Source organism: Tauraco erythrolophus, chromosome 22 (assembly GCF_009769465.1).
Source record: "Tauraco erythrolophus isolate bTauEry1 chromosome 22, bTauEry1.pri, whole genome shotgun sequence".
In the NCBI taxonomy this organism is placed as follows: domain Eukaryota; kingdom Metazoa; phylum Chordata; class Aves; order Musophagiformes; family Musophagidae; genus Tauraco; species Tauraco erythrolophus.
Window position 1 is genome coordinate 953,157 of NC_141486.1, and position 26,833 is coordinate 979,989.

A 26,833-nucleotide genomic window follows, 5' to 3' on the forward strand; every position below is an offset into this window, starting at 1 on the left:
ATGTCCCAGGCCAGCGGCAGCCCCCGGGCAGAGGCGGCAGGGCCACGTGTCGGGGCGCAGTCACGCACCCCGAGCCAGGGCAGCCAGCGGGTCGAATGCATCATCTGCTACTCCTCCTACGACCTGCGCAGCCGGCTGCCACGCCGGCTCTACTGCGGCCATACCTTCTGCCAAGCCTGCCTGAAACGCCTCGACGCCATCGCCAACGAGCAGCGCTGGATCCCCTGCCCGCAGTGCCGCCAAAACACGCCCACGCCGCGCGGTGGCGTCGCCATGCTCGACCTCGACTTGGCCACCTTCCTCGCCGTCAAGGCTGACAAGGAGCATCCCCGGGTGGCCGATGGGTCCCAGCCCGACTCGGCCGCCAAGGGCTGGTGCAAAGAGAAGGCGGTCACCCAGCAGCCGGCGGGGCTGTGCCAAGATGTGGTGCCGTGCCAAGATGCGGTGCCCCCGGCACCGTTCCCCTGCCGTGGCTGCTGCCAGCCATGCCTGTGCTGTGGGGTGACAGCAGCCTTCGAGAGCTGAGCAGGAGGAGGGGGCTGCCGGCGGTGCACGGGTGGCTGAGCTCCTGGGGTGCTGCCTGGGACCATTTTTGGGGACCCCCATGCCATGCGCCAGACCCACGTATGGACAGTGGCGGTGCAGCTTGCTCAGGGCTTGCTGTCCATCCTGCCACGATCTGGGAGGCGACATGAGGGATGAGAATGCCCCCTCCCCTCCATCCTGCCTACGTGCCCCTCTGACAACTCAGAAACCTGGTCCAGCCATCACTGCTGTCACCTGGTCCCCAGCCCAGGGCTTGCTTATGCCCAGCTTCTCCGTGCACATGGCTTTGCAGCAGGGACATCAGACATGGGACGCATCCGCCGGGCATCTCCCAGAGAGGGGACACAGGAACCTGGCACAGCTCACCTACACAGCGATGCTCCAGGGAGCGTGCCCAGCACCCCAAAAGCTCTGTGCCTATTAAACAGCTGTCAGCCCTGCTGGGCTACCCGTCTGGGCTGTGTTTGTCCATAAGCCTCGGGCTCGTTCGGGGCCAGCCCTGCCTGTGCCAGGGTGTGCCAGGGAGATGTCCCCTGCCCTGCTGGATTTCTGGCCTGTGAGTGTTTGCTCTGTTGGCCTCTCTGTGTTGTGTGCGAAATGTGGGTGTTGGGGTAGCTGGAGAGCTGAACTGGAGGGTGATGGAGCCCATGGAGCTCCTGCTTGGCCCAGGTTTGGTTCTCCTGCCTCACCCTCTCCCACCTCCCACCTGCACACCCCCACGTGGCCCCTGCAGAAGCCCCTCGGACATTTTTCGAGCTTGTGTCTGTGTGGCTTTCCCTGCCTGGCTCCAAACGGGATACAAGGATGAGAGCCCAAACAGCCAGGTGGGCGTCCAACAGAGGCCAAATGAGGGGGCTATGGATGCACCAGGGTGATATTAATACAGTCCTTGGGCAGGGCTTGGCAGTGCCCAGGCAGCTCTTGCCATCCTTCCTCAGAGCCCATTTTCTGCATCTGTTTTCCACAGGCATCCCTGGGGCAGCAGGGATTCCATGCCCCCATGGGCTTAGCTGTCCCCTGCACCAGGTGCCAGGGCTGCAGCCAGATTTCAGCATCCCTGCCATGCACAGCACCCACCCCATGCAAAGCACCCATGTCTTGCACAGCACCCACCTGTGCACAGCACCCACCATGCACAGCACCCACCTGTGCACAGCACCCACCCGTGCATGGCACCCATGCCTTGCACGGCACCCGCCCATGCACAGCACCCACCCGTGCACAGCACCCATCCGTGCACAGCACCCACGCCTTGCACAGCGCCCATTCCCAATTCTGCCGCGTGGTGTCACCTGGCAAGAAGCAGCGAGAGCTGAGAGGTGCCCAGCACACCTCGGCCCGGGCAGCTCCAGCCGTGGCAGCAGGGCCGCCCCAGGGCAGAGGTGCCCGGAGGGGTACGGCAGAAGCTGGTGCGGTTCAGGGTCACCCCGGGGTGGGCATCTGCCTCGGATCTCAACGTGGAGACGTGCAAGAAACTGGAGCCTTCAGGGAAGCTGAAATGTGCAGCTTGGCCCTTGCTCCGTGCCTCTGCTCGTGCTTCCGCTGCTCCCGGGCAGCGGCCGGTTCATCTGCCCTCCCGGCATTTCCTTTTGGGAACAGTCTTGGCGTGTTGCTGGGCACCCTGATTTACACCCCTCGGCCAGTGCGGGGCTGGCGTTGAGCCCCGTGCCTGGGGGTACTTGTCCGTCGGTCAGCACAGACCCCCCGAAGCTCCGTGGGGAGCCCAAAACTGCAGGAGGTGGCATCGCAGCAGGGGAGCGGGCACTGGTGGGTGCTGCCCTGGCTGGAGACAGGGATCTGTGCTCTCCTTGCAGGGTGCTGGATCCCCCACTCCGGAGAAGGGGACGGGGACGGGGGCGCACGCTCTGCTGGGGTTCAGGACCCCAAAAGGTCACCAGGCTGCGATTGCAGTGGGTGCAGCCAACGTCTGCGAAACAGGAGCGGGGCCGGGCACACCCAGTGCCAGCTCTGCCCTTGGCCGCTGTCCCAGGCAGGTGGGACACTGGGGACATCTCTCTTGGTACGTGCCAGCAGGCTGGCAGCATGCGGCTGGCAGGGCAGCTCAGATGGGCTCACAGCCTCCCTGGCTCTCTGAGCACAAAAACTGAAAATGGCTTTTATTTATTTTTTTTACTTTTACATTTATTTTTATTTTTATTTTTATTTTTACTTTTAAATTTATTTTTATTTTTATTTTTATTTTTATTTTTTATTTTTATTTTTATTTTTATTTTTATTTTTATTTTTATTTTTATTTTTATTTTTATTTTTATTTTTATTTTTATTTTTTATTTTTATTTTTATTTTTATTTTTATTTTTATTTTTATTTTTATTTTTATTTTTATTTTTATTTTTACTTTTCTTTATTTCCCCTCATGAATTTTGCACTTCTCACCCGATCCCACATGGCCACAGGCGTTGGGCAATGCAGCCCCTGGGGAGGAAGAGCGTTTTGGGCCAGGGCTTCCTAAAAATCCGGGTCTCCATAGAGCTGCGGAGCTGGTGCTGCAGCTGCACAGGGCTGTGGGGTTGTGTCCTGCCTCGGGGCTGGGCTGGGCTGGAGGATTCCTCTGAATTATTTCCAGATGGGGATTAATGCAGCAAAACGAGTTTGCTGCAGGATAGATAAACAAAGCAAAGCTCCTCAGGATGTTATTAATAAACCGCCCGCTCGCTGCTTCCGCCCCGCGTTTGGGAACATCCCGGTCCTGGCCCGGGGCATGGGCACGCGCTGCCTCGCTGCCCTTCCAGCCCTTTGGCCGTGGGGCAGAGATGCCAGGGGTTCCTCCGTGACCGGGACGGCCGTGGTGCCAAACGAGACAGGAGCCGCGAGGGCACAAGTGGGGGGACGGCGGCTCTGCTCCGGGTGCCCGCTCTGGGCTGTGCGGGGGTGAGGTGCTGCTGGCCATGTCCCCTGGTCCTCCAGTGTGCACTGAGTGCTGCCAGGGACAGTGGGTGCCAGGAGGTGACATCTCTCCAGCCTTCAAGGCAGCTTTGAAACCAGAGCAGGTGTAAACAGGGTGGAGGCAGACTTTGAGCCCTCTCGAACCGGTGCGGCCACGCTGGGGTGAGGGTAAACAAGTTTCAGGTGGCTGCAGCCCAGTGCACCCACCTTTCCCACACCTTAGAATCATAGAATCACAGAATGGTTTGGGTTGGAAGGCACCTCAAAGATCATCTAGTTCCAACCCCCCTGCTATGGACAGGGACACCCTCCACTACACCAGGTTGCCCAAAGCCCCATCCAACCTGGCCTCGAACACTTCCAGGGATGGGGCAGCCACAGCTTCTCTGGGCAACCTGTTCCAGTGCCTCACCACCCTCAGAGGGAAGAATTTCTTCCTTATATCTAATCGAAATCTGCCCTCTTTCAGTTTAAAGCCATTGCCCCTTGTCCTTTCACTACACGCCCTTGTAAAAGTCCCTCTCCAGCTTTCCTGTAGTCCCCCTTTAAGTACTGGAAGGTGCTGGAAGGTCTCCCTGGAGCCTTCTCTTCTCCAGGCTGAACAGCCCCAACTCTCTCAGCTTGTCTCCATAGCAGAGGTGCTCCAGCCCTCGGATCATCGTTGTGGCCTCCTCTGGACCCGCTCCAGTAGCTCCATGTCCTTCTTGTACTGGGGACTCCAGAGCTGAACACAGTATTCCAGGTGGGAATTCCAGGCGGAATTTCTTCTCATATAGGGGCTCCTGGGTGTCCCCCTGCATGCATGCAGATGTGTGATCCTCCTGGGGAGCAGGAGAGTGGCCTGTAGGACTCACATCCCAACCGTCCTCATTTGGACACAGCTTGTGATCTCCTGCCGGGGGCAAGCAGAGCTTGGCTGAGGGCTGGGGCAGTCCGTGGCTCTGAGCAGAACTCTCCACTGAGGACCTCTGGGCATGGCGGGCCAGCACGGAAGGTGGAGTTAGACTTGTTGATGATATGATCTAAGCTTTGTCCTACCCCAGCCAGCTACGCAGGTCCTGGGTCTGTACAACCCCTGTCCATGGCTGGTGGGGCAGCGCACCCATGGAAGATGCCATGGGGGTCCTGGGTCCATACACCCCTCCATCCATGGCTGGTGGGGCAGCACACCGAGGGGGGATGCCCCGTGGGGAGGATGGAGGCCAAGGAACGGGTCTGGTTTTAGCTTTTTGCAGCTCCCCACCCCGCAGTGCACACAAGCAGTTAATCCCAGGCCATGCAGAACTGGCTGCTTACCTGGCTGGAGCAGTGCCTGGCAGAGGGAGGGACAAGGGCACGGCTCCACACCTTGCCAGGGCAGGCATGACTGCAAAAATATTTGCTGAAGAAAGTGCAGCTCCACCCCGAGGAAAACTTGGTCTGAGAGCGAAGCCCGCACTGGCTTGGCAGACGGAGGGTGGCAGCGAGCGGAGAGCAGGGGAATGCATGCGGCTGCAGGGAGTCGAGCACATCCATCTGCTCCCCTTGCAGCTGGGCACTGCCTGGCACCTCCGCTTGGCACCACCGGGCTCACCCAAGGGTGCCAGGCAGGGGTGAGTGGCCAGGCAAGGTGACGGGCATTAGGGATCCTGCCCGTGGGGGAATCCTTGCGCTGGAGCTCAAGGAGCCCTCGCCACCTTGATGGGCAGCCATGGGCTGCTGGAAGGGTCCCAGCATCGTACTGGCCTACCTGCTTCTCCTGTGCCCGCTGCCCTCGCCAGCTTGCCCAGCCGCCTGCCGCTGCTCCTCAGCGGAGGTGGACTGCCGCGACAATGCCCTCCGCGAGGTGCCGCAGAACCTGTCCTCCAACACCAGCACCCTGTGGCTCGGCTACAACTTCATCACGGTGCTGGGGCCACTCTCCTTCCCTCCCCTGCCAGGGCTGCTGCTGCTCAGCCTGCCCCACAACTGCCTGGGGCTGATCCACGGCCAGGCGCTGCTGGGGCTGGGGGATCTGCAAGAGCTGGACCTCAGCAACAACTACCTAACGGCGCTGACCCCCGAAACCTTCCTGCCCCTCACCAACCTGACCACGCTCAACCTGGGCAGCAACAGGCTGGGGGCACTGGAGCCCGGGGTGCTCAGTGCCCTGCCCCAGCTCGGAGCTCTGCTCCTGCAGGACAACCCCTGGGTGTGCAGCTGCGGCATCCTGCCCCTCTGGAGCTGGCTCAGCCACAACAGGGAAAAAGTGCAAGGTGAGTGCCCGGAGGACCATGTTCCCAAGCCCCCCACTTGCTCTGTGCTGGCTGGTCAACCCATGGGGTCTGAGGTGGGACCCAGCACCCTGGCTCCTAGCTGGACGTGGTGGTCGGTGCCCGTGGGGGTATGGCAAGGTGCCCATGGGGGTATGGCAAGGTTCCACAGGACCCATCCTCAGGCTACAGCAGCTCCTGTGTCTGCTTGGGAGGATGCATCCCTGGGTGTGGTCCCTGGTGCCCACCCTCGGTCCTTGGTCACCAGCAGGGATTGCCTGGCGAGGAGGGCTGGACAGTGGCACCCAGCGCTGTCCCCAGCAGCAGCACAAGTTCTGTGACAGTGAGGGCAAGGCGTGCCAGGTGATGGGCACCTGAGGGGGCAAATGAGCCTGTGTGTCAAGGTGGGCACCACTGCTGACCCAGCCAAGACCCGATGCCTTCAGCCCCTTCCCCAACGCCTTTGTGAATGCGGGGCTGATCCTGCATTTCCTCCTCCATGAAGCTCAGTGAGATACAGCTCTGCCAGTGATGTCTCTCCCTCCACTGCCACCCACTCCTGCTTGCTTTGATGTGTGCCTGTCGCTTGTGCTGGCTGGGACCTTCTGTGGCATCTCCAGGCTGGCTGCTCACTGCTCCCCACATCTGTCCCCTGGGAACAAAGCCCACCACCTTGCCTGCCCCATCTACCATCCTGCCCCATCCACCATCCTGCCCCATCCTATCCTGCCCCAAATCTGTTTTCCAGTGCCCCCTCCAGCACTCTGCCCACCTCCCCAGCCCACTCCCCAGGGCGCAGCACGTAGATGAGCCCTGAACCCTCACTGCTCCCCTTCTTTGTACTCTGCTCTGGGCGATCTTGGCCAACTGGGCCCCTGCCCTCCTGCCCTGGTCCCCTCTGTCCCCTACAGGCCTGTCATACCCTCTGTCCTTGATGTCTGTCTTGTCCCAGCTGCCCAGTGTGCCCATCAGCACTGTTTTTCTCTTCCAGACAAGAGTTTGCTCCTCTGCAAAGTCCCAGAGCAGCTGAATGAGTATCCAATCATGGCCTTTGGGAATGAGTCCTTCAAGCAATGCCAGGAGATCTCACTGTCTGTCCAGAACTACATCACCTTGTTGATCATGGGACCATTCTCCTTCATAGCCAGCATCTTCTTCTGCACCTTCATGGGCTCCATCACAGTGATTTACCACAACCGGCACAGGGAACCCCAATTCTGGAGTAGATCCTGCAATTGCAAGAGCCACTGTGGCAGGGCAACCAGGTTTTAGCCCTGGGCAGGCTGTGGTCCATGCCCTTCTCCAGCTGACTCCACCCTGCTGTTGCAAACGTTTCCCTGTGGACCAGTCAGAGGATCCTCTGTTCCTGGAAATCGCTTTTCTTCCTCCCCCCAGTATGCCTCGAGGATGGGCCGTATGCCCCCGTGTGCCTTTTGGCACATCCTGGGAGCCCCTGCGTGCGTCTCAGGACACACCATATTCCTCTGGGTGCCTTCCAGTGCACCCCAGGAGCCTCCATTTGCCTTTCGGTGCAGTCTAGGAGCCTCTGCGTGCCTTTCAGCTTGCCCCAGAGCCCTCCTCGGGCCTTTTGGTGCCCCGAGCACTCCCCATCTGCCGTTCAGTGACCCAGCAGCCTCAGCGTGCCTTTCCGTGCCATCAAGACCCCTGGACTTGGCTTTTCCTGCATCCAAATGCCATCCGTTTGGCTTTCTGTGTCCTGACGGGCATTGGCTTGCCTTTTGATGTGCCCCAGAGCTCTCCATGTGCCTTTTCATAGATTTCATAGATTTCTAGGTTGGAAAAGACCTTAGAGATCATCGAGTCCAACCGTCCCTAATCCCCATTAAACCATATCCCTAAGTAGATCATCCACCCTGTTCTTAAACACATCCAGGGATGGGGACTCAACCACCTCCCTGGGCAGCCTATTCCAGTGGCTGACAACCCTTTCAGAGAAGAAATACTTCCTAACATCCAACCTGAACCTCCCCTGACTAAGCTTATACCCATTTCCTCTTGTCCTATCACCCATCACTAATGTAAAGAGCCCTTCTCCCACCTCCCCACCATCCCTTCTCAAGTATTTATAGGCTGTAATCAGGTCTCCCCTCAGCCTCCTCTTCTCCAGGCTAAACAGCCCCAACTCCCTCAGCCGCTCCCCATAAGTTTTATTTTCCAGCCCCTTGACCAGTTTAGTCGCCCTTCTCTGGACTCGCTCCAGGAGCTCAATATCTCTCTTAAAGCGAGGGGCCCAAAACTGGGCACAATATTCCAGGTGCAGCCTCACCAGTGCCGAGTACAGGGGCAGGATCACTTCCCTGCTCCTGCTGGTCACACTGTTCTTGATACACGCCAGTATCCCATTGGCCTTCTTGGCCACCTGGGCACACTGCTGGCTCATATCAAGCCAGTAGTCAACCAACATCCCCCTGAAGATCTCTGGGTGCTTTTGGGGCACTCCAGAGCCTCCACAGGACTTTCAGAAAGCCCCAGACCCCTCTGTGTGCTGCCCAAGGACAGGGCAGGTTGCAAAATGTTGCTTTTGATAGGTTTTTGTTTTTTTTTTTCCTTGAGACAGGGCTGCTGATGCTGAGAAAGCTCAGCCAACAGCCAAGATCCAGGGAGAGGCTGAGGTTTAGGGTGAAGTTTGGAAAGAGACAAAGCCTCCTCCTTCCACTGATGTGGTTTGGCAAAGGGGCTGCCAAAGGGTGGGTGAGGCTGCTCAGCTTTTCCCCAGGGCTAAAATCTCATCCAAGGCCAAGGTCTAGGGTCAGCTCAGTGATGGGAGTGGGGGCAAAAAAGCCCATGTGGGTTTCCAGCCCAGAGGCTTCTGCCTCACCTCCCATCACCCACAGAAAGGGCCTGGGGCTGCCCCTGCGTCCCCCCATGCTGCTGCTTCCTGCTCTTCCCTCCAGAAACACTTCTCCCTCACTTCGCATGGAAACCGTCAGTGATCCTACAGGGAGACGGCATGGAAGCAGCTGGAGCTGTGCTCCAGAGGAAAGCACAAGCTGTGGTGATGGAAGATCCTCTCCAGTTGGAGCAACAGCCCTGTCTGGCACAAGTTCTGACCCATTGCAAGGTGGTAAGAGCCACGAGATGACCGTGGCCATCAGCCTTGTTCACTCAATCTCTTGCCCATGCAAGAGTGCTGGACAAGTCCAGGATGCGGTGGGGGTCGATGCATCCTTTGGCAAGCTCTTGGCAAGGGTGAAATAAATCATGAAGAGAATAAACCAAATGTCACCTCAGCTACAGCTCGCTCTCACTTTTATTTTCAAGAGAGAAACCAACCCTGGGTGCTGCCATGCTGCACAATTCCCACCCGGCTCTTCCTGCAGTGCCTGTCCCCTGCGAGGGGTGCAAGGGCTGCAGCAGCAACTCGAGCACTGCCAGCCCTGCATGGCAGCAGGACCTCTGCCAGGATCAGCGCCTTGCACAGTGCCTTTCCCAGGAACAATCCCAGCTCTCCCAGACCTTCTCTAGTGGCAGCACTTAGTTCTTCCCGAGAAGCCCCATGCTTCACATTTGGAGCAAGGACCTCTCTTGTAATCCTGCGCAGGCACCCGAGCCCCGCTCCTCCTCCCTGATCATGCTGAGGCTGAGACCCCCACGGAGGTTGGGCTGGTGATCTCAGCACGTGAGGAACATGCTGTGAATGAGTGATGCTGCTTCGATCTAGCCCAGGGGAGCTGCGTTTTGCAAATCCCTCAGGGCATCTCCCTGTGGATGGGCTGATGTGCAGGGACTTCCCCAGCTGCCTTCATCCCTGCAGTCGGTTCTTTGTTCCCAAGGGCTGGTCCCACTGGCAGTGCCATACCCGGCCCCAGGAGCTGGAGGGCACAGCAGTGGCAGGGACCATTTTCCCCCGTATGGAGGTGGGTGAGAGCCAGCTGGCACGGTGCTGGCATTGGGACAGTTTCAGACTGTCCCGGACCCCCTGCTGCCAGATCCATCCCCCTACACTGGCTCTCCTGGCTGTCCATCAGTCTGGCATGTCCCAGAATGGTGATGTCCCTTGCCTCCCGGTTTTCCCTGCAGCTCCTGGCCTTTCTCCCTGATGGCTTCTCCATCCCTCCCCGTCCCTCCACCTCTTTCAGCTGGCAAACCCCGTGGCAGCGCTGGGCGAGGCTCTGATTCAGCACAGGGCTCCCCGCCAGCTTCGCCAGAAGGCAGAGATGGAAAGAGAGACACAGCACTGGAATAAACCACTGCATGATCCAGTCTAGACTTTACTGAGCTCTTGCAAAAACTTGGTATTAATGTTACATTGACGTAGAAAGTAGAATGGGTCCAATTTCTCAGCTGGAGTGAGATGAACTTGATGGAGCCACTGCAGTACAGTGGGATGATGCTCACAGACCTCAGCTGCCGTCTGAAAATCCTGCCCGTGGAGGCTGCCAGCCTCAGGGGGAAGCCTCACCTGCTCAGCTGGGGTGAGGAGGAGGCAGTTCGTGCCACTGGGACTTGGTACCACCTTGCAGGTGGGTTTTCCACCTTTGGAGGAGGCGGGATGTGATGTTGCCCGTGCGCGTGCTGCGGCTGCTCATCACCAGCCTGGCCGGTGTCAGACACTTCCCTGGCACTGGTATCTCCACACCCTCTCACGGTGCCCGTGAGGAGGATGCTCAGGGATGCTGGCACGTGGGCACGTATGCTTGAGGGGAGGATGGTGTGGGGAGGAACGGTGTCAGCCAGGATTGTTTGGTTCCCTTCTCTTGAGCCGGGATCCGGTTTGCCATGTCTCTGGGTGCGGGTAGCTGCAGCCACGTGAGCTGGGGCTTTGGTGGTGCTGCGGGAGCTTCTGGTGAGCGTGGCAGGGGAGCTGTGCCTGCTGTGGTGCCCGGACACTGAGGGCAGGTGGGGTGGCCGCTGCAGACACCGCAGCACACAGCGAGCCACGGCCGGCAGCAGCGGCTCTCCTTGCAGTGCTGGTGCTGAGGCAGTGAGGAGCTTGGCTAAAGGGTGGTGCAGCCATCCAGAACAATTCCCAGTGGAGATGTTTCTGGCCAGGAGAGCCACGGTGCGAGAGCTACATGCTGGCCGTGGGATGTCTTCTGTGCAGGAGAAATGGGGAGCCAGGATCTTGTCTGACAGCATGTTGGGAACTCCAGAGTACCACCACAGGAACATGGGCTGCAGGGCTGGGAGCACTCCTGCTGCAAACAGACCACAGATCGAAGCCAGATCAGAGCCTCAGTCCTGCTCCAGTGAGGAGCAGAGCACACATCTTCCAGCCCCGGCCGCAGAGCCGGGGGCACTTGGCACAGCAGGAACACGTGCCCGACCTGCCGAACCGCTCCGGCTGCTCCAGGCGCTCAGGACCACGAGCACATCGTACAGCCCTCCGGGGTGGTGGGAACCGTGGAACACAGCTCTGAGGGGCCGTACGTGTGCTGGGAAGCCCAAAGCCTGCAAAGTGAAGCACGAGTTTGTAGTCTGGCACCAGCTCTTCCCTGCTACCATAGGAGAGCAGGCACCACGTGCCTTTCGAAGTCCTTTCCCCTTGCACGCAGCCAGTCAGTGGCAACACTGATTATCGACAGCACTGGTTGGAAGCAATTATCTCTGTACAGTGAAGTCCGAACCGTGTCCTGGTTCTGCTGTGCGCTCTGGGGCATGAGCACGGCAGCAGGCCTGGGAAGGGAGGGAGATATACAATGAAGTCACTGTGTATGGGTGAAGGATGCTTTCCTCCCGTCTCACCCAGAAGAACCCATCAGTGTCCCTTGAAAGGCAGTGCTGGCTGTGCCGGGCAAGGACTGATGGCCCTCGGGGAGAAGGTCACACCACAGTGCTGACAGAGGGGTCGGAGAGGTTGAGCTGGCCGGTGATGTCGGTGGGATGATATTGCTGCAACACACAAATAGACAGACAAGGAGAGAGAAGCGTTAGGCAGTCCTGGCACTCGCCCCCGCCTCTACTCGCACCCCATGTGTCCCTACGGGATATCTCTCGGGGGCTGACGCAACGGCGGAAAACCCGCTGCTGGCTGAGGTCCCCTTCCCAATGCAATCCAAGCTTGTGCAGAGGTCGTGGCGGACACTCTCCAAGCACCCTACAGCCAGGCAGGGAGGAGGCCCCGGAGCGCGGCGGCCGCGGCACGGGCTGAGCCAGCTCCTCTCTGCGCTGGGAGAGCTACAAGACAAAGCCTGTGACTCACCAGCCCAGCCCACGGCTGAACCTGTGTTTGGAGGGTCTTGGCTGGGTTTTGGCATCTCTCTGGTGCCGGATCAAGCTGTGCTTTGAGGCCAGGGCGTTTCGCCTCCTTGCTGGAACGACCCTGCTTTGGCTGGCCTTCCATGCGGGTGAGGGGGTGTGCAGTGTGGGGGGCTGGGGCAAACCGTAGCGTCAATCGCTAGTGTGAAAATACAGCCTGTGCCGGAGACGTGGCCTGGATTTGGGCTTCTGCGCTCCTTGCGGATGGGGGGGGCTTGGCAAATGGTCCCAGGGAGAAACCTCCCCAGCCACAGTCCCACCAGCAAGCGAACGAGGAGAGCAGAAATACCCTTCAACGGGCAAGAAAAAAAAAAGTCCTTCCTCCCCAGGCAGGGATTTACAACTGGGCAGTTATGTTCTGCCTTCCTCCTTCCACGCTCCCTTCCTCTCCCGGCTCCACTCTCCTACCTCCAAACCCTGACCTGGAAGCCCTGTCCAGCCCCATGGAGAGCGGGTGGCACAGGGCATCTCACGCTGCTGTCTGGGGACCTGAATCGGGACAGGGTCCTGGGGGGTCTCGTGTGCTGCAGTGCGGACCCTCTCCGGTGACGTTTGCCCAGCTCTTGCCCCATGCTGCCCAGGGGGGCTGCCGTTCTGCTGGGGGGGCTCCTCGGTGACGGGATTTTACCCATCCAGCGTTGATCAGTGGCAACCGTGGCCCCCGCGGTGCTGCTGGTGGCTCTGGCACTGTGGCTACCCTGCGTGGCCCTGCGCCCTGCCTCCTGCTGCGGCGGGGTCTGGGGTCCCCCCCAGCCTTGCATGGGGTCCTCGGGGCTGCCCTGCTCTGCCCAGCCTTGGGCTTCACCAGGACTCACGGGTGGGGAGCCACTGGGGCTGGGGCAGGAGCCGGTGCGCTCCCGGCTCTCCAGCATACGTGCCAAGGCCGTGCTGACACCCAGGGAGCATCTCACGGGGTCACTCAATCATTTCTGGGACTGGCTACTATTAAAACGGAGCCTCTGAGAAATCCTGCTTTGCCAAGCGGCAACACCGCGGCCACCGCCGGTTTGCGCGGAGCACGGCCGGGGCCATTCCGAAGTCGCTCTGCTGCCCCGGGGGGAGCTTTTTGTGGCTATTCCTTAGTTTGCCAAAAAAATGCCCCTCTCCCAAAAACGGGTGCAGCCGCCCCCCACCTTGCAAAAAGTTAGAATTCTGGCTAAATGCAATTTTTCCTTTTCATAGCAAAACGGCCAGGAGGCGCAGGCTGACGGGACGGGGCTGGATTCCTGCGGGGAGCAGAGGCGACCAGGGAAAGGGGAGAGGCCGGGTGACTCACTGGTGGAGAAGAAGGAGGAACTTGAGATACAAAAAGGAATGGGCAGAAGAAAGGTCCTTTGTTCAATATCCTGCCTGACGCAAGCGGGGAGGAAAAAGCGGCGTGTGCGTGTGCGTGTGCCTCGGTGCACGTGGACGTGTGGCTGCTGCGGTGGAAAGCTGGAGGTCTAGCAGGGCAGGCTGGGGCGTTCTGGCCTCTCTGCACAGCTCCGGGGGTGGGAAATGCTAAAATAAGCAAGTGGAAGTGGGGAATATGGCCAGAAAAATTAAAATACAAGAGCATGGCTTTTGATTTGAAAGCATATCTCCTCCAATCACAGAGTTATCACAGGGTAACATTCTCATTTACTTTTTTTTTTTTTTTGTGTAGAGTTCATGCATGCAATTTTTAATAATAAAAATTAAAAAAAAAAAGAAAAAGGAAAAGAAAAAAAAGCAAGAAAACGGTCATATCAAAACTATGTTAAAGTAGAACTAATGTTAGAAGCACATATCAGGAATTTAGGGTAAATTATGTTACAGGGATGGTGCAATAATCCCCAAACCAAACATTATAAAGCCAAGAAATTAATCAATATTAACCGTAGAAGAGACTCAAACATGTTAAGGTATGGAAGTGAAGTGAAGGCACCAAAAACTTTAAATGACAACCAGGAAGAAAATATAGACAAGAACTTAATATGTCTTTAAAAATGACTTCAACCTAATCTGGGCTCACATGGTAGTCCCTGGCTGGTGGAAGATTTTCTGGAAGAATTTTGGGGTTTGGATTTTTTTTTTTTTTTTCAATTAAAAAATCAGGATTCCAGCTAAATGCGATCTTGCTGTAGAAAACGTCAACTTTCCTTCCTTTTTAACAACAAAAAAAAATAAAATCAGTTGTCTTTGACCTACTGTTGGTTCTTTTGGGCCAAAAACTAGGCTCTTTCTCAGCCAAGAAGCGTTTGGCTTTGGGAGGGCTGATCCTTCGCTGAAAAGGTGACCTTTCCCGTGCACCCCCTCGGTTCTCGACCAGCTCTGGCACCATCCCCACGGGCGCAGGGCGAGCGTCGCCGCGCAGCGCCGGGCGGTGACGCGGGACGTGTGTCATGCTGTGTCTGGGGTGGGGGAAGGCCACGGGCTGGCAGCGTGACTCTGCGGGGGCTGATGACGGCTGCGGCGGGGGGGCTAAGGGACCTGTGCACCTCGTTACGTGTCTGTACGGAATGTGCCGGCTCGGAAGGTGTCTGTGTGGTTTATGCGTCTCACATGGCGTCTGTGGGGTTGCAGTAGCGTGGGTGGCTGCGATGGATGGCAGTACGTCAGCTCCGCGAGCGCTATTCGAGTTGCAGGAGCTGCCTATGGGGAACACATGCATCTCCTCCTGGGGCGGTGGGGATGATGTGCCGCGGAGAGGCTGTGCAGCTCGGGTGGTGGTGGGCGCTAGGACGTTCAGAGTGGGGTGGTAGCTTCCCAGGGCTGTCTTGGCTCCATGGTGCCAGCCTGTCTCTCTGGCACTCCTGAGGGACCATTCTGCAGGGCTGCAGAGCAGAATCCATTTTTAAAACTCCCGACAACGGAAAGGAAAGAAGCAAGGCCGCCAGGTTTGCGTCCTTCGCTCGCTAGCCAGGAGAGCCCATGGGGCTGGGGTCAGCCTGGCCTGCCAGCCCCATGGGCTCTCGCGCCTTGCCCGCCTGAGACCTGGCGTGGGCCCGCGGCTCCGCCGAGCACCACGCCACGGGGCGCCTCGCTGCTTTCTCGTCTTTACAAGGACCCCAGGCAACGTGTCCCAGCATGCTACGTACTCGTGGGGCCTTCCACAGCAGGAGGGCATTTGGGTCTCGGAGCCAGGGCTGCTGCGTGGAAGCGGAGGGCGCCGAAGGGCAGGCTGCGACACGAGCTGCTGGCAGCACCTTCCCGCGGGCGGCTCACCCCGCGGAGCAGCCGGCGGGTCTGCCCGACATCACCACTAAGCTCGCTCCGCTGTGGGCTCCCGCCATAGCCTCCGTCTCGGCACCGTTGGCTCACACGTTGGCCTCACTAGCCTGTTCTTGACCCAACTAGCCTGATTCCCTGAGGAATGTGTCCTGGAGCCCCGGCCACGTCACCCCGTGGCAGGCAGAAGACTGTGACAGGCTCTGGGCCATCGTTGCCCATAGCCGGCCCCAAAGCAGGGGCCATCCTCTGGGATGCGTGGGGCCATCTTCCTCTGTGACTTGCCCGGGACCAACGTGCCAAGAAGAGTGTGGCTGGGACTCAAAGCACGGGGGGACCCGCGCTGTCCTGGTTCCCACCAGGCGAGGGAAGGGAAGAACCCAGCTCCATCGCTTGCCCACAGGATCTCTGGTGCAGGTGGCCCCTGGACTTGGTCAGCTCAGGGCATCGGGGTGCTCCTACCCTGGGGCAGAGAGCACTGTGGAGTGGCGTGGGGTAGGGCGGATGCCGCACCATGGAGCGGGATCAGGTCCAGGATGCTCCCTGGGAGGTGGTGGGAGCAGATGTGGGAGGAAGGTACCAGGGGCGCCATGTGCCAGCTGCCCTGTTGTTCTTGAGTTCTCCCCATCTCCTGTGCTCACCATGGGCACGGGTCCTCCCAGGTGCCCACTTCACTGTGATGCTCCTGCTCTCCATGGACAGGGCCCCTCGGTTTCCTAACCACGGAGCATTCAAACACAACGAAACACGGTGTCTATTCAAGACACGCTGAGGTCGCCCTTGCCAGCTCTTTCTGCAATTTTTTCGCCCTTTTTTCCTGTGTATCCCATCTGTCTCTCCTCCTCCTTGCTCTTCCCACCTCCCCGCTGCACCACCCACCCCATCTCTGTCTCCTCTCCCCTGGTCGGGGCTCAGGCCACCAAGACCCAACCTGCAACCTTCCTGCAGAGCTGCTCAGAGGATGCGGCGGTGGGAAGGGGGGACCCAAGACATGAGGCCGTCACCAGGACAATGCGCCAGCCAGGGAGCATGGGGGCACACGGGAGACGACAGGGATGCCCGAATTCCCTATTGGGTATGGGGGCTGAGTGGGGAGAGCATGGGTCCCCCCCTGTGCCTGCCAGGCTCCGAGGTGACAGCAGGAGGAAAGCTTTGTGTGAGCTGGTGGCAGCCGAGCCCGGCCGAGGGCTCAGCTGTCCCAGGGGCTGTGTCCCACGGGTGCTCCAGGAGCTTCTCGGCACGGAGCCTGCACTGGTGTCAAAGGCAGCCACCTCCGTTTCGCACGCAGAGCCGTGGCCCCGAGACCCCCTGCGATACCGCGCGCTGCTCCCCGAGGCGCCCCGAGCCCGCAGCTGGGGACCGGCCACCCCGGCACGGGGGGCCGCATCTCCCCGCACTGCCGCAGCCCCCCCCGTCCCCTCCGTGCCCTGGGCAGCCTGGCGGGGAGCCTGCTCTGAGCCACCCTGGGCAGAAACCCACCGGTCACCCCGGGGAGGAGATTTCGGCAAAGCCCGTCGCGCCGGGAGGTCGGGCAGCAAAACGCAGCGGCCGCTGCCGCACGAGACAACAGAGTAGCCACAGTGCAGAGTGTCATACAACAGACGGCGACATGCAGAGGGACACCGGCTCAGTCCGACAGACCAACAGCCCGACCTGACACTGCGGAGTGTCTGAAGCTCCAGCACGAGCAGACACGTTTGCACATTTGGAAACAGCTGGCTTTAGAGGCAGCAATTTGGAAACGTTCTCTGGTTACGTGAGAGCAGTTTTACTCCGAGGTGGAAAGCACAAGTTTGAACCAAGGTTGGGTCTTTAGCAACCTCCTCTTTCAAGCCTTCGCCTCTCTTTTCTAGAGCTGCGTTACTGCTGACGATAACCAGAGACAGCTGTCACTCCTGTGCCCAGGACCACGTCCCGAATGCTAATCGTCACAAACAAAAATCACATGTAGAGAATGTGACACGCATGGCGCTCGGTGAGGTGACACGGTGCCCAAATTAAATTGGGGTGATTGTTTTTAGGCATACAATGACAAACAGGTACAGGAACACTCAGGAACAGAAGAAAAAACAAAACAAAACAAAACAGAACCGAAAACGAAACCAAAAACATGTCATCGGTTTCAAGAGGTCAGCACCGGTAAGGTGAGCGAAGCACAGAGAGGAACATCAGAAATCATCCAGGCAAAAAGAAAACAAAAAAAAAATATAAAACAAAAACTCGGTTGCATCTCCCGACTCATCACAGGACTCCAGGCCACCTCCTGCCTGCCCTCCAGGACCCCGCAGCCTCTCCGTACACGGGATGACTGACTCACTGACTCACTGACTCACTGGTGACGAACATGAGCTATGCATGTACACTGGCAGCTTCGGGATGGGCGTGTGGCAGTCGATGGGATGGCAGAAGAGAGAAAGAGAGAGAAAGAGAGAGGGCAGAATTGTTCTTCTTCCTCTTACCGTATCCTTGGAGGACCTACGTCTCTTGAAGCTGGAGGCCAGGGTGGAGGTGATGGACCTAAAAGTGGCTTTCTTTTTAGGGTCAGGTTCTGCTCTACCACTTTTTCTATCCTAAAATGAATATGTATAAGCGATTAGATCTCTAGTGTGTTGTTGGAAACGCTAAACCTATTTGAATACTGCCCCGTGTCATGGCCTTCATATGGGCGAGAAGCTACTGGAGGTGTCCTGTCACTCCCAGTCCTCCAACGGCCTCCGTGACCCACAGCTCCAGCGCAGCTGCCACACTGCTACAGCTACGGGGCCGGCCTCGTGTCCGGAGCGCTGGAAAACCCTGCGGGAAGTAGCCCTGCTCTCCTGGGTGTCTGCGTCCAGGCCGGCACGGCTGACCTCGCTTCCTGGGGATGCTCTGCCTGGCGCCCTGCCCCTCGCCTCCACTGCCAGCCTGGCTAGACCGAGAGGGGAGATGCTGCGCCTACCGCTAGGAAAAAAAAATAAATCAAATTGCTCAGGGCCTTTTCTGAGGCTGAATCCTAGTGCCACAAGAGAGAGAGAGGACTGCATCGAAAGAGAAGTCATTGTATGAATATTCTGTAAAAAAATGTATTCAAAAAATTTAAATGACGCGGTTGTGCAAAGCCGAACGTGGTTGTTGGTGGTGGTTGTTTTTTTTTTTTTTTTTCCCAAAGTAAAACAGGTTAAAAAAAAAAAAAAAAAAAGAAACTGGAAGAAAAAGAAAAAGGAAAAAAAAAAAAACCAAAAATAAAAAGGAAAAGAAAGGGAGGAGGCAAAGCATTAGCGCTATGATGTCATCGGGGTCAGGATGAACTCAAAGAGAAACAGAACTGAAAAATGTAGGCATTGGTGTTAGCGAGTCGGACCTGGTTGGCGCAGGCTGGGAGCACCAGCCGCCATGGCGCGGGGGCAGCGAGCCGAGGGGACCGGCCGCGCTCTGCGGCGGGCGCTGACAACGATTCCTCCCCAATTGCTTTGGTGCCAATGAGTGTGACCTTTCCGACGGGGGACGGAGTGACCAGGTCTGGCTCTGCTACCGCACGGGGGTAACCAAAATGTATCCCGCTGGTGCGTAGAGCATGCTCGGGGATACATTTGCTCCTCCTTCTCAGTTCTCTCTTTTGCGGACATGCACAAACGGAAAGGAAAGCAAGATGAATGGAATGAAATGTCTTTTTCTTCCATGGCATCTCAGGAAATAGCCATGGCAAAACTGTGACCCCAAAAACCATTATTTTTGTTTGTTTGTTTTAACAAATAAATCTTTCCACTTGCCTACCTTCTAGCAATGTACCAGATACTAGTGCTCTGACGTTTCCTCCTGTGGAAAAGTCTCACAATGTCAAACGGCTCTTTACCACGAGGCTGTTTACCCCCGCGGGGCAGCATGCTTTGCTCACAGTCCCACAGACTCTGCCCAAGGACCCAGTGCAGTATTTTCTAGAAGGTTGGCAAGTGAAAAATGGCAGTGCGACTAGTGTGCTCTGTCCCAGCAGCCTGAACCCCCTCGGTGCTGCTGCTTTTTTTTTTTTTTTTTTTTGGAAGCGAAAGAAAAAAAAAAAGGAAAAAAAAGGAGGAAAAAAAGAAAAAAAGAATCGAGAAATGGCTTTTCCGAGACTCTTCTCGGTGAACTGAACCCAGCGAGCTCTCAGGACACAGCAGCCCGGCCTCGTCCTTCCCCTCGCTGCTCTCGGGCAGGTCGCCTGCACCCGGGCAGCCCACCCGCACGCCCCAGCCAGCCCCATCCCCTGGGGCTGCCGCTCTGGGCTCGTTTTGGGGGTCCCGGAGCCTCGTTCTCTCTCTTCCGTCCCCTGGCCCTGCTGCCAACAGCAGGCTCCTTTAGTCGCCTAAAGGATCTCTTGCTCTTGGAACGCCGGTTTGCTTCCCCGAGGAAGAAAAGCGGCCCCGGGCGATTCAGAGAGAGCCTCCAGCTGCCCTAAACTGGGGCCTGGGGGCACCGTGGGGCTCAGCCCCAAAAGCGAGGGGGTAAGGGAAGCGTGAGGCTGGTGGCCCACGGATGTGCCCACGGCTATGTCACCGCCAGGGACCCTCCCGGGCTCCCCTGCCTGAGCGGCACGGGGGGGTTTCAGGGATGGGAGAAGCCGGGGGGAGCAACGGCCCCGAGAAAGGGGCTTGGGGGAGCTGACAGGCACCGGCATTGCTGGCTCCCGCATGGGGAGATGTCCTTGTCTCCAAAGGACAAGAGCACGCACCACCTCTTTTTGGAGTCAGTCCCGGGTGCAAGAAAGGCTGCTGCACCCCTGGGAAGTGGGCAGGGAGGGAGAGGCGATGGAAACCATCCCTGGAGCATCCCTCCACCTGAGCACCAGGCAGAGACGCTCAGTGGTGGTGGATTAACCCTCCCATCTGCTGGGGAACGCGGCCGGAGCTGGGCGGCAGGGCAGAGCGCCGCCGGACGGAGCCATGCTGGCACTGCTTGCTCAGCCAGGGCAAGATGCGGCTCTGGCACGTGGTCCCCAGCAGAGCAAAGTCCCCGTCCCAGGCACTGCCGGGGGCATTTGGGCTCAGCCTCTGTCCCGGTTGGAGCTGTGCACGACACCTCCGGGGAGAGACGGCGTTGGCCAAGGGCAGCTCCCGTGGCCAAGGCAGGGACCCTACGGCTCGCCAGCTGCCCAGTAACACCTGGCTGGAGTTACTGGGGTGCGGGACAGAGGGCCCCATGCTAATCCACAGCTTGATTTTGGTGAAGGAATGGAAAACGCACCTGTTGGAGATTTGCTCTAAAAACGGTTTGTCCTACCTGCAGGTTTTTCCTCCACACATTAACGGCCGCAAACGCCAGCTGCATCTGCTTCCTCCGCGCGTCCTTATGCCTTTTGTAAGCTATTTCTATGAATATTAAAAATATCCCGGCAACAATACCTCCAGCCACCAGCATAAACACACCTGAAATAAGCAGGAAAGTTACAGGGGGCAATGGAAATCGCACCACGACACTTCATTTCCTCTGTATCACACTCAGCGACAGGAGCATCCGCCAACCCAGGGTCCCCCCGCCATCCCCCCGCAGTCCTGGAGGGGCCGGGGAGGGGAACCCAGCGGAGCAGGTTGGGCATCCGTGGTGATGGACAAAAAGGTGACGGGGTGCTGGATGTGGGTGCGAGCTGCTGTGGGTCGGGCGCAGGGCACTGGCTGTGCTGCGGCAAGGTGGGGGCAGGTATGGCACGCTGGGTGCTGCACCGAGCACCGGGGCAGACCCGTCCCCTGGGGCTGTAGGGTCGTTTGCACCAGAAATCCAACTCTGGTGCTGCTGTTTGGCCGATGGGGAAGGACATCATGCACAGAGCTCTCTGTGCTGCCCTCGGCCGGCTGCAACACACACGAGTGACAGTTTGGGATTGGCGTCTTGAGGAGATGGAGCAAAGTGCCCCTTCTCTCCGTGCCTCTGCCCTGGCCCGTGGTGCCAGCGAGGACGGGGTCCCACGGGACACCCCTCATCCCACCTCACCACGCCGGCCGTGTGAAGGACCTGCAGCACTGAATCGCTGCAAAGGGAGAGAACCCCTGGGGGAACTCGTGGTTTTCGCAAAGAGGGACCAAGAACCCCCCACTGTGTCAGTTCTCCTCCTCCTGCCCCTGCCCGCTGCCCAGGGCTGGCCGGGACACTCTCCGCGGGGCTGGGGGCTGCCCCTCACCACCAGTGCCCTCCTGCAGCGGGGTCCTCGCTCGCCTCCGTGGCTGCTCTCGCCTCCCCCGAGGTGCTGCTCCCCTCTCTCTGCCTTGGCGACAGCTCTGATTGCACCGTGACAGCCGCAGTTTGGCCAGAGCAGAGGGAGGGGAGCAATGTTCAAAGCAGGGCAGGCACATCCATGGGAAAGCTGCCCCAGGGAGGGTGGGGGAAGCTTCGCGGAGCTGTTTCGGACAAGGTGGGATCGGAGCCCAACACAGCAGCCTCCCAGCGCTGGGAAAGCACAAACCCAGAAGAAGCAGAGCTTTGGCCCGAGAGGAGAGCCCCGGAGAGGAGAATGTCTTGAGCGAAAGCAGGCTACCCAGCGAAGAGGAAGAAAGAGGTTTGCAGAACAAACCTGCCATATTTTCAAAGGTGAGTGTTGCTGGGGCATTGCTACGGGAATCACACTCCTGATACCTCACCCAAGTCTTGTCCAAATCCTCCATGAAGCCGTTCTCGTGGGACCTGAAAGCACAAGGAGACAGGACGGAGCAGTCACCGGGGCCCGGCCGCAGGCAGCTGGGGCACAAACTTTTTGTGCCATCACGCCCTCCGTGCCAGGGCTCTGCACCTGCCTGCAGCCCACGAACACACGGAGCGACGGTGCGCGTGTGTGCGCCCGCCGGGCTGACTGTGTGTGCACGCACACGCGTGTACTCGGGCAGCTTTTGCGTCGAGAGTGCCCGCAGCGGGTGCCCGCGCTGCGCGCGTTTGCACGGGGCGCCGCGCGCAGCCGGTGCTGCCACGAGCCGTGCGCACGGCGCGGCGGGTGCAAGGAGGTGACCACGGCTGCCCGGTGCCACCGGCTCAGGTCTGAGAGCCAGAGAGCCGGGTGGCTGCTGCCCAACAGAGCCGTGTGTGAGCTCGGGTCCCGAGGGGAGGGACGGAGCTGACGGGTGCAGGCAGGGCTCGGAGAGGGCTCGGAGGGAGGCTGCGGGAGCTGACATGGACCACATGCCCGGTGCCCTTCTGTGCAATCCCCCACCTGCCTCGGCCGCTCGGGAGCTCAGGCAATGCCACACCCTGGTCCTGTCTGGTGACCACCAGCACCCTCTAGACCAGAGCAGGGACAAAAACGCTGCCTGGCAGCTCCGTGCTGTGCACGGCGAGGGCTGCGACTCCCCAGCAACCTGGTGTCACAGCTTGGGATGAAACAAACCATGTGCCCTGCAGTGCCCGTCTCTGCCTGAACAGCCAGTGGGCATGGAGGTGGGCACCAAGCACATGTCACACTACGGGTCCCCCTGCACTTTCCTCCCTCTTGGTCCTGGCACATCCCCACTGCCTTCCTGGGCCACCTGTAGCTCTGGGCTTCCCCACCCTCTCCCAGGAGGACACCAAGGGCTCCTGCTGCCTCTCCAGGCTTCTCACATTGTTGTCCCAAGTCCCATCTGTCCCTGCTGCCACCCATCCCCACGGTAAGACCACCCCACAGAAGGGGTCCCATGGCTCACTATGTCACCCTGGGTCCTGCCTGTGTCTTTCACATTCTGCCCATCCTCTCCCTTTCATCTCAGCATCTTGGGCAGGATCCTGGTGGCTCCTGACCCTATCCCTCTGTAAAATTAATCTCCCATGTCGCCCTCCCTCTGCTTGCTGCTTCCCAGCTGCCTGTTGCTTCATCACCACATTTCTCTGTCTGCAACAAGTGTGGCATTTCCAAACCAACATAAGGAAATACCTTTTTACCCATAGCATCAGATTGACTTGTGGCAACCCACGCTGCAGGCTAATGCCTTAGTTGGACTCGGCAGGGCTCCTGGCATATCTCTGCCTAACAGGAAGAGCTGGAGTTGAAAGAAAACCCCCTGAAAGTTCAAGCCAGGGCAGTGCAATGCTGTTGGCCAGGCTGCAGCCCATGCCTTGCTCACAGTGACCTGGTGACAGCTCCAGCTCCCTGCCCTGCTCCGCTCTGCTCCGCTCTGCCCTCCCACCCGCTCTGTGCTGCTCCCCCAGCCCTGTGACCCAGAGTCACTGGTCACTCAGGCACATCCCCTTCGTCAGGACTGACGCGGCAGTGCCCAGAGCCCCTGTCCCTGCAGAGGGTTTGGGGGGTGGCATGACAGTGCCTGGCACGGGGCCACTTGCACGCTAACACATGCAGCACCCGGGGCAAGCCCCACGCCGAGAGCCGTGTACGGACTTGAGGATGGCCAGGGAGACGTTCTGCTTCCAGGGGCTGTCCTTGCGCATCCCGATCCCGAAGCCGGAGCGGAAGAAAAGCTCCCCCGTCGTCACCAGGTCACACTTCTGCGAGGCCTCGAACTCCAGCACCGCCGAGTCCCAGATGAAGGCATGGAGCTTGCTGGGCACCGGGAGAGGACAGAAAGGTGAGGTTGGGCAGCCCAGCTTGTCTGCAGCCACCATGGGAGCAGCGAGGGTGCTCCCCGCCCTAATTTAAGCCCTTATTAGCATCACCCTCCTCCCAGCAGGGTCTGTGCTACCAGGGGGCAATAGGCTTGGCGAAATTTTGGAGGAGGACTGTGAGGGGTTTACGTGGGATTCGAAGCCACCCAGCCTTGCCCAGAAGCAAGCACAGAGCCCAGAAAGGGAGGCCATGGCCAGGGCTAGGGCCAGGGCTCCGGCTGTGCCTTTCCCCACGCAGACCTTGTGCTCTCCATCCAGAGCCCTGGCATTCCCTAGGACCAGGCAGGTCGCGTCAAGCCATGCTTTGTCTGCATCTCCCTCCAGGTTTGCGTCAGCCCTGCTTGCTCCACCAAACCGCAGCCCGCCCCCCCCTAAAAAAAACGTCTTCCCAGGACGGCCAGGCAGGGCGCTGGCCCCACTCACTTGTCCCTCACTGCCTGGATGGCTTCGGCAGCGCTCTCGTAGTTGTGCTTCTCCATGTGCCGGTACATGGTGCTCAGCTCCACCTGCCGTCGGAAGTAGATGTCCACGGAGCTCTGCTTCACCGTGGCGTAGATGAACTTATCCGAGGGGTTGCGCAGCTGAAAGGCAAGGGCAGGGCTCCTGTTTCTTCTGTCCTTCATCAGCCAAACTGGTTCAGCCCAAAGCTGTGTTCCCTAATTTCCCATCCCCTTCAGGGACCTGTTTCCCAGAGAAGACTTTGATCTCCTCAGCAGAGATGAAGATGCCGTGGGGTAGTGGATGCATGGGACAGTGGATGCTCTGGGACCACGGTGGTGGGGCAGGGGATGCTATAGGACAGGGACACCGTGGCACTGAGGATGCAGGAGGCCTGTGGATGCCATGGAGCCTGCAGTGTCGAGGAAAGAGGATGCAGTAGGGCGTGGGATGTTGTGGGTCGGTGCTGCTGTGGGGTACATTCCTGCACGTCTGAGCTGATAAGCTGTGGCTGTGTCCTTGCTAGAGCAGGAAATGGGTTTGAGGCATGCTGGTATCTGCTGAGAGTATTGACTGCACCGCAGGGACAATTTCATTAGTTATAACTCATCCATAATGAATCGTTTCCTCGTTGGTTAGTGCAGGCTCTCCAGGAACTGGCAGGCAATTTGGCTGGGTATGTTCTATTTCTGGACAAGGTTTTTCCTGCTGATCCCTCCTGGTCGCTCTCTGTTCCCACCCAGAACAGTGGCTCAGACCCACCAGAGACAGCCTCAGGTAGAGCTACCCAGGGCTCGACCCCCTGGCACAGACCCACAGCTGTGTTAAAGCCGGGCTCCAGGTGCTATGAGCCGTATCATATGAGCCAGGAGATACCCACTGGAGGCATCTCCTGCATCTTCCCGGAGGTGGACAGATAAGGAGAAAGCAAGCGAGAGGTCATTACCCGGGGGTCGTTGATGCCCGTAATTCTCTCCTCAGGCCGGTCCAACACCAGGAAGGCTGCCAGGTTGGCAGTGTATGAAGCCACAATGATCATAGCGAAGCCAGCCCACACCATGCCAAGAATGCGGGCAGAGAAACTCCGGGGAGCACCTGGAGGGAAAGAGGCGAGATCAGACTGGCACGACAAGCTCTTGATTTAGCGGCCAAAGCCACCTCCATCCCACGCGAGACCGATGGCAGCTGCAGATGTGCCTCATCTATCTGCTCCACCAACAGCTGTGCAAGGAGCTCCTGCATTGCCCACACCAAGAAAAACACATGCCTCCTTCCAGTCCGTGATGTGTCCCACCCTGAGCAGGTGGGTAACCCTGGGCAGGGGAAGCAGCCCGAGAAGTACCCGTTTCCCATCATGGATGGTGAGAGGCAGCAGGATGGTCTGCACGGGGAGTCCCACACCCCCAGCATCACCAGCCCACTCCCGGGAAGGCTCAGGGAACGTGGCTGTACCCACTCACTGAACAGTCACCCAAGGGCATCAGCCCTGCCATAGAAATGAGGCAGTGGAAGAGGGCATGGGCTTCTCTTCCAGCCCGGTGTGCCACCGGCTCAGGGCCAGGACCGCAGGGCAAAGTGGTCCTGCCGTGTGCTGCAACGCACCTTCTCCGATGCCGGAGTTCAGCAGGACTCCCCAGGAGAACCACATGGCTGAGGAGAGGGTCAGGGCATCTTCCTCCTCCTCCTCGCTGTTCACTTTGAACCGGCCAAATGGGCTGGAAAACAAGACAGAGAGCTCTTCTGATATCCCTTATCCTGGTTCCCGCTGTGCCCCAAGTGTCCTGATGCAGCCCTACATCGCTCATCCCTGCAGCCTATGCCCCAAACAGCTCTTCACCCCTCATGTCCCACCGCCTCACATGTCCCCTCTGCTGATCTGCACCCCTGCCCCTGGTACTGGTCCCATCACTCTTCTCTCCAGGCCAGAAAGACCATCTGATCCTGGCCGGCTCCAGCCTCTCCCCCTGCAACATGGAGGGCTCCCAGCAGATCGCAGGCGGGAGCCTCCGGGCATGGGTTACTGGTGAGGACAGGCTCCCTGCCCTTCCAAGGAGCTGCCTTGGGTCAAGGAAGGGGACTAACTCGCAGCTCAGGAGCTGACAGCTGGTCAGGCTTTGGCATCACACCTGGTCTGACAGGCGTGTTCCCACTCATCCAGGTGACGGGTACCCCACGTATCCATATCTCTCAGCTGAGCAGCAGCAGAGAGTGCAGGAGCCTCAGCTCAGGGCTGGTGGGGCAGAAAGCAGGTCTAGGTCCTGCGAGAGCCTCTCGAAGGGCTGCAGAGCTGTGCCTGAGCAAGACGCTGCGGGGATCCCAGGGACGGTTCCCAGGAGCCCCTCCCTGTCCCCTCCAGCCCTTGGGTGACACTCACCTGAATCGGTCTAAGAGGTACAACATCACTGCCACCACGTGCACAGACAGCCCCACCAGCAGCCAAAGTGTGCTCTGGAAAGGCTGCATGAATGAATCCAGGGTGCTGCGGGGGATTTCCTGGCATACAGGAGAGAGGGGAACAGTGTTGGCACCCACCACACCTGCACCTCGCCCGCCTGTGTGGACTCATGAGGGCCCCTGCCCAGCTCCAAGCTCCTCCTGGTCTGCCCCACGGGAAGGCTCAGGGTGGCTGAGACAAGACTCAGCACTAAAACCAGCAACCTGGAGTCCGGCATCCCACAGCAAAGACCAGGATGTGCAGCTGCCCTGGGGTGGGCAGGGGGCAGCAGATGGGGGAGCCGGGCACAGTGCAGGCATGGCACGTGTCTGCAAGCT

General features: G+C 58.8%; 3 protein-coding genes across 10 annotated transcripts in view; 2 read left to right on the plus strand and 1 right to left on the minus strand.

Annotated features, from left to right (window-relative positions):
- Window positions 1-525, plus strand: RNF224 (ring finger protein 224). Its single transcript, XM_086625325.1, has one exon. The coding sequence runs from the start codon at window positions 1-3 to the stop codon at window positions 523-525; it is 525 nt and encodes a 174-aa protein (XP_086481451.1).
- Window positions 526-5,142: 4,617 nt separating this feature from the next.
- LRRC26 (leucine rich repeat containing 26) lies at window positions 5,143-6,955 on the plus strand. The gene is made up of 2 exons (XM_086625441.1): window positions 5,143-5,686; window positions 6,675-6,955. The coding sequence occupies exons 1-2, from the start codon at window positions 5,143-5,145 to the stop codon at window positions 6,953-6,955; spliced, it is 825 nt and encodes a 274-aa protein (XP_086481567.1).
- Window positions 6,956-11,467: 4,512 nt separating this feature from the next.
- The window catches only part of GRIN1 (glutamate ionotropic receptor NMDA type subunit 1), a 38,737-nt gene continuing 23,371 nt past the window's right edge, over window positions 11,468-26,833 (minus strand). For 2 of the 8 annotated variants that reach the window (XM_086625386.1, XM_086625385.1), the window contains 9 exons: window positions 26,436-26,554; window positions 25,664-25,776; window positions 25,008-25,156; window positions 24,047-24,204; window positions 23,400-23,561; window positions 21,612-21,721; window positions 20,327-20,472; window positions 17,551-17,661; window positions 11,468-11,536 (listed from right to left, as the gene is read on the minus strand). In XM_086625386.1, coding sequence (XP_086481512.1) covers window positions 11,468-11,536; window positions 17,551-17,661; window positions 20,327-20,472; window positions 21,612-21,721; window positions 23,400-23,561; window positions 24,047-24,204; window positions 25,008-25,156; window positions 25,664-25,776; window positions 26,436-26,554 — 1,137 coding nt within the window. Of the gene's footprint in view, window positions 11,537-14,493; window positions 14,698-17,550; window positions 17,662-18,431; window positions 18,684-18,865; window positions 18,887-20,326; window positions 20,473-21,611; window positions 21,722-23,399; window positions 23,562-24,046; window positions 24,205-25,007; window positions 25,157-25,663; window positions 25,777-26,435; window positions 26,555-26,833 lie in introns of those variants that run through there. The other 6 variants (XM_086625384.1, XM_086625383.1, XM_086625389.1 and 3 more) reach the window with 4 other exon arrangements.

Excerpts from the sequence above, each read along its gene's own strand:
- RNF224 (XM_086625325.1), top strand. The coding sequence starts at position 1 with ATGTCCCAGGCCAGCGGCAGCCCCCGGGCAGAGGCGGCAGGGCCACGT.
- LRRC26 (XM_086625441.1), top strand. The coding sequence starts at position 5,143 with ATGGGCTGCTGGAAGGGTCCCAGCATCGTACTGGCCTACCTGCTTCTC. Across the intron at positions 5,687-6,674 it reads CAACAGGGAAAAAGTGCAAG|ACAAGAGTTTGCTCCTCTGC; the intron begins GTGAGTGCCCGG and ends TTTCTCTTCCAG.